This window comes from Echinops telfairi, unplaced genomic scaffold (assembly GCF_000313985.2).
Source record: "Echinops telfairi isolate 266 unplaced genomic scaffold, ASM31398v2 ScPeMD7_7410;HRSCAF=8448, whole genome shotgun sequence".
NCBI classification, from domain to species: domain Eukaryota; kingdom Metazoa; phylum Chordata; class Mammalia; order Afrosoricida; family Tenrecidae; genus Echinops; species Echinops telfairi.
In genome coordinates, this window is record NW_022111310.1 from 26101659 (window position 1) to 26106782 (window position 5124).

At 48.0% G+C, this 5124-nt stretch overlaps 1 protein-coding gene across 1 annotated transcript in view; it reads right to left on the reverse strand.

The window, feature by feature from the left end:
- Window positions 1-1453: 1453 nt before the first annotated feature.
- LOC101639145 (N-acetyllactosaminide alpha-1,3-galactosyltransferase-like) overlaps window positions 1454-5124 on the reverse strand; it is a 39693-nt gene continuing 36022 nt past the window's right edge. Inside the window, exon 9 of the mRNA XM_004712592.2 lies at window positions 1454-4369. Coding sequence (XP_004712649.1) covers window positions 3676-4369 — 694 coding nt within the window. The 3' untranslated portion in view covers window positions 1454-3675. The remainder of the gene's footprint in view (window positions 4370-5124) is intronic.

The following is a 5124-nucleotide window of genomic DNA, read 5'->3' on the forward strand; positions in this document are numbered from 1 at the left end:
CTGTTGGTTCTTCTCAGCGTCGCTCACTCGGACTTCCTCAGTCTCACTCTGTGCGTCTGTGAGGGTGAAAGCACCCCCTCCTGTAAGAGAGCCAGGCCCTGTGGCACATCACACGTGTCTCACTCCTCCAGCTGGTCACCTTTCTTTTCAAAGTCTCTAGATGGTTATGCATTGGACTGCAGGCCACATGGTCTGCTGGTTCAAAACCAGCAGCAGCTCCGGTGGAGAAACATGGAACTTTCTACTCCTGTCAACAGTTATAGTCTTAGAAACCCACAAGGGTGGTTGTGAGTCTGCATTGATTCGAGGGCAGTGAGTCTGGTGTGGGTTTGTAGGGTTATCCTAAGGCGGCATGGTGGCACAATGGTTAAGTGCTCTGCCACTAACCAAAATGTTGGCGGTCTGAACCCATTCAGCAGCCCCGCAGGACAAAGAGGAGCTGCCATAAAGATTACAGCCTAGGAGACCCTCCGGCAGAGGTTCTCAACCTTCCTCATGCCGTGACCCTTTCATACACTTCCTCACGTGGTGGTGACCCTCCCAACCATAACATTATTTTCGTTGCCACTTCATCACTGTCATTTTGCTACTGTTATGACTCAGGCGAGCCCTGTGAAAAGGTCATTCGACCCCCAAGGGTCGCAACCCACAGGTTGAGAACCGCTGTGCTACAGGGTCGGTTCTCCTTGGGCACCTGGCATTGCTATGAGTCCAAATCAACTCGGCGGCACCTGACAACACAACAGGGATATTCTCAGGGAGCTAGTTCATGTCTGGCTTGAAGCACCGTCCCCCCGCCAGCCACCCCCACCTCCCAGTTTGCTGTCCTGTGGTAGTTGGCATGTTGATGTGATGCTGGACTCAGTGTCATGGGCATTTCAAGTACCAGGTTAAAGTGGACCTTCCAGACTAAGACTAGAAAGAAAGACCCGGCAATCTACTTCCAAAAGTTAACCAAGACCTACGGTTCATGAGAGGATGTGTCCAACGCAGTGCTGGGGGCTGCATCCCGTAGGCTGGAAGACGCTACACAGTGGCCTCGGTAATGCACTCAAGCCTATTCATGGTGGTAGAGACGTGCCGGATCTGGCAACCTTTGGTTCTCACACTCAAGGTCTCCATGGGTCAGAACTAACTTGATGGCAGCTAACAGGGGACGATGGGGCTGATTCCTTCCACCTGGTGTCTGTTACATGTCCACGTCTTTTCTGATTAGTTCTTCCAGCAGCACCTGGTTACCCCAACACACCACTTCCTAAAGCACTGTTTAAGTTTCGTTGTTGGAAAAGCTGTGTAATCTCTAGCATCTTCTATCGCACAGTAGGGGACACCTTTTCAGAAGGTGTTTTCAGGGTCACTGAGAATCTAACCTTCTAAATTTGACAATTTTCGTTACCACTTCATCACTGTCATTTTGCGACTGGGAAAAAATACACAATCCATGACCAGAAGATTCTGAGAAAATAATTTATTCAAATGTAAATCACGGAGTTTGTTAAACACTTAAAGAGTAACCATTCAAATTTGAGATTCAATTGAAAAAAAATCAACGAAGTCCCTCGAAAGTAAACATAAGCCCCTTCCTCTAACCTCTCAAGATCCACGTCTTTGGTGAAGCCCTGAAACCCAAGCCCCTGCTCCCGGGCTGAGTCAGAATCAATGCGGTGGCAGTGAACTTCCAGCTTACTCCCCACCGGACCCAGGGCAACTTGAGCGACCGAGAAGTAGATTCCTAACCATGTGCAGCCTCCTTTTTCTTTCTAGAAAACATGTTTCTTCAGGGTTGTGTGTTTTGTTTTGTTTGCTGGCACGGACTGATGAAGAGGTGGCAGCAATGAACAGTGGAGGAAAATGTAGGTTTCATTTATCAAAGAAGCCCATAGCCCACACGCCCACTCTCCCTTATCAAGTATTTTGGCTGACATTTTGAATTTATGGCCAGGAAAACATCCCCTAGGGCCGGACTGCTTTGTTCCCTCGTGATATTTGCCTGGCAGGAATGAACAATGGCTGTGGTTGTTACGGCTATACGTCAGCTTGGCTGGGCCATGGTTCTCGGTGGTTTGGCAGTATTTAAGGGTGTCATTCCACAGTCATGAAATGATGTGATCTGGCAGTGATACAATGATGTAGTCATCCTAGGCTTTGGAATCTAACCATAGAGAGATAAGAGAGGCGTGGGTGTGCATCCAGCCAGTGCAATAAAAGGAATAAAACGGATTTAAACTAAGACGGAAGCAAAATGAAAATATGTGCATATGTACATGTTTCCCTCTAACTCCCTGTACCATGAATTAAAGAACACCTGGGGTTTTCTAGCTTCTTTTAGAGAAAGGAATGGAACATTAGGCCTCTCTTTCATGAATGGATAGGGTCTTCCACTGATAACCCCTTGTGTTTTGGTTATCCAGCCAGTGAACTTTGTCTTGAGACTCAGCTGGCTCCTATACTTCGTTAGTGCGAATGGGCAGGAGAAAAGGAGTGGTTATTGGATAGGAGTGCTTTTGCTCCAGCCCCATTATTGGATGTCAGCCCCCCAAGTGGGAGATGATACGCTGCGGGGCCTGGAGGGTTAGAAAGGTGGCAGGCTACGCTGATGGCTGACTGTCCTCCGAAGAAGCTCAGGTCTGGGCACCCTGACTCGTAGGCCTCTTCAATCCACTGCGGCTCTTTGCCTTCTTTGACACCAAGGAGTTAAAGACACAAATTACAGAGCATGGTACACAAATATGACTGGGGCAGGAAGCAACTTCCATTTAAGTCCTGCTCCTTGGGCAGTCACTGGGTAGAAGGAGCTGAAGATCGCCCGCATTCTCACTCAATGCTGGATCCATCCACGTTGTGTTTCAAGGCTAACCGTACGCACCATGCCTCTGTGAGGTAGCACTGGCCACAGCGTGCAGCCTCCTCTCTTTCTACTGCGTCTGCTGCTTCACGGAAGGCTCATTCGCTGTGAGGGGCTTGTTTCCGCTTCTTGATGAGCAAGCCCTCCAGAGTGGTTTTCATTCAGATCCTTGTGATTGTTCATTTACCGTCATTAATATCCACTGCGAATCTCTACCCATCTTTTACACCCACGCCAAACAACATCCTAACGAGAGAAGGGCACAAGACCACAAAAACCTGAACACAAGCTGCTTAGTGAAATCTTTTGAAGATGGTCCATGTGGATCATCCTCGTGGTCCTTCCAAAGAGTTCCCTAACTGCACAGCAATTCTATCTTGCTTCAGAGTCACCGGGAAAAGGGAGCCATTGAAGTAGCGGGAACGCCCCTCGGCCCACAACTGGACCTTGTTGCCAAGGCCATTCTTATCGCTCTCTTCTCCCATACAGCAGCTGGCACATGTGGAGGGTTTCTGGCTTCCCCGCCCCCACCCTGGTAACACATTCTGATTATAGTTCTCCCAAACCCCAAATAGATGAAAATCATTGAGCATGTACATCTGATTGCCGCCGATTCCGGGTTCCCTGGGCCGGCACTGACTCCAGGGCAGTGGGCTGGGTTCTGGGTACCACGCAGCCCTTCGCGTGAGGTTTTCCAGGAGACGTGGTCTGCCTCTGCGGTGTGTGGGGTCCATTAGTATTTTTAAAGTTGAACTTAGGTGTTATGTTTCTGAGGAGAGAGCCAGGGTAATACTCTCTCAAATTTAGAATCCTACTGGCCTAATAAGAAATCAATCATTATTCCGAACCAAATTATACTCTTTGGTCTGCCAAGAGATCTTGACAGTTTTAATATCCGAGGGTAAGCCTATGTGATAGTCCCAGCAGTATTCTGGTGATAAGATTTTAGTGGGTTTGTTGAGAAGGAAATACTTGTTAAGGTGGCTCTCATCATGCCACTCTGCCTCGATGTTATTTCTCTTGTCCTGCAGGATGCCCTTCAAGCACTCTTGAGTAATGTTTAGAACTTGACTGGGTGTCCCTCCAAAAATGGCCGCATGGTAGTAAAAGTCCCCCTGGCCAAATGGAATGTATGCTGCCGACCCCTCGCGTCTCTCATAGGTAAACTCGTTAGGGTCGGCCTTATACCACCAGGCCTGCAGCTGAGCCACGGAGCGGCCCAGGGTCTCCACCCCAAAGTTGTCTTGGAAAACCTGGTCCACATCCATGCAGAAGAGGAAGTCGACTTCCTGCTGGATATGGCCCACAATGTGTTGCCCGATGGTCTTCATGCGCATCATGCTGATGTCCTGCCATCTCCTCTCAGGCTTGACCTCAAACACTTTGAATGACCGAAGAGGACCCAGCTCCACCAAGGGCACCCTGGTGATATCATCCACCATGACATAAAAGATGGCTTTGTGGCCCACCATGAAGTATTTATCAGCAGACACTATGAACTCCTCTAAGTAATGGTCCAGATATCTGAAACAGAGAAGAAAAGGATCTGTTGAAACTCCTAGATGTCTGCAGGATGCATATGCTATCAGAATCGCCTTGTCTTCCCCCCGCCCCCCCAATCCCAGATGTGTATTTTCTTGTTAATCTAACACTCTTGACTGGTCTCCACTGATCCTGGAGAAGTGGGATAACTTAACTGACTGTCAATTTGGAAGATAAATAGGGCACATACAGTCCTCTCCTTCCTGGAAGTTGATCCACAGGACAGAGAATGGGTTCTTAACAGCCATGAGCCTTGCAGCACACTTAGGGGTATAGGTTCTAGAGGCCGAGTGTTTCCCAGTGTTACAAGTACCAAAGTCTTTCTAATGCAGATGCAAACCATAGTCTCCAATACACGCTTTAACACTAATGAGGATCATAATTGTCCCTTGTGTTATTGATCCATTTGTTCAGACTTTGAGCAAGCAAAAAGAAGTGCAAGTTCATGATCTTTCCTTAAAGGCTCCAGCCTACACCCAACTTGCTACTGTTCTGCTAGACCTCGGATGATGCAATCTTCTGAGTCTTTGGGGGAAGGTATTAGGCCCAACCACCAGCACTTTTACCCTTCTCTGTGCCCTAGAAAGTAGATTCTGGGACTTGGCTCTTCCTCTATATGACATTAAAAAAATTATTTTATTGGGGGCTCGTACAACTCTTAGCATAATCCATACATACATCCATTGTGTCAAGCACATTTGTACATTTGTTGCCATCACCATTTTCAAAACATTTGC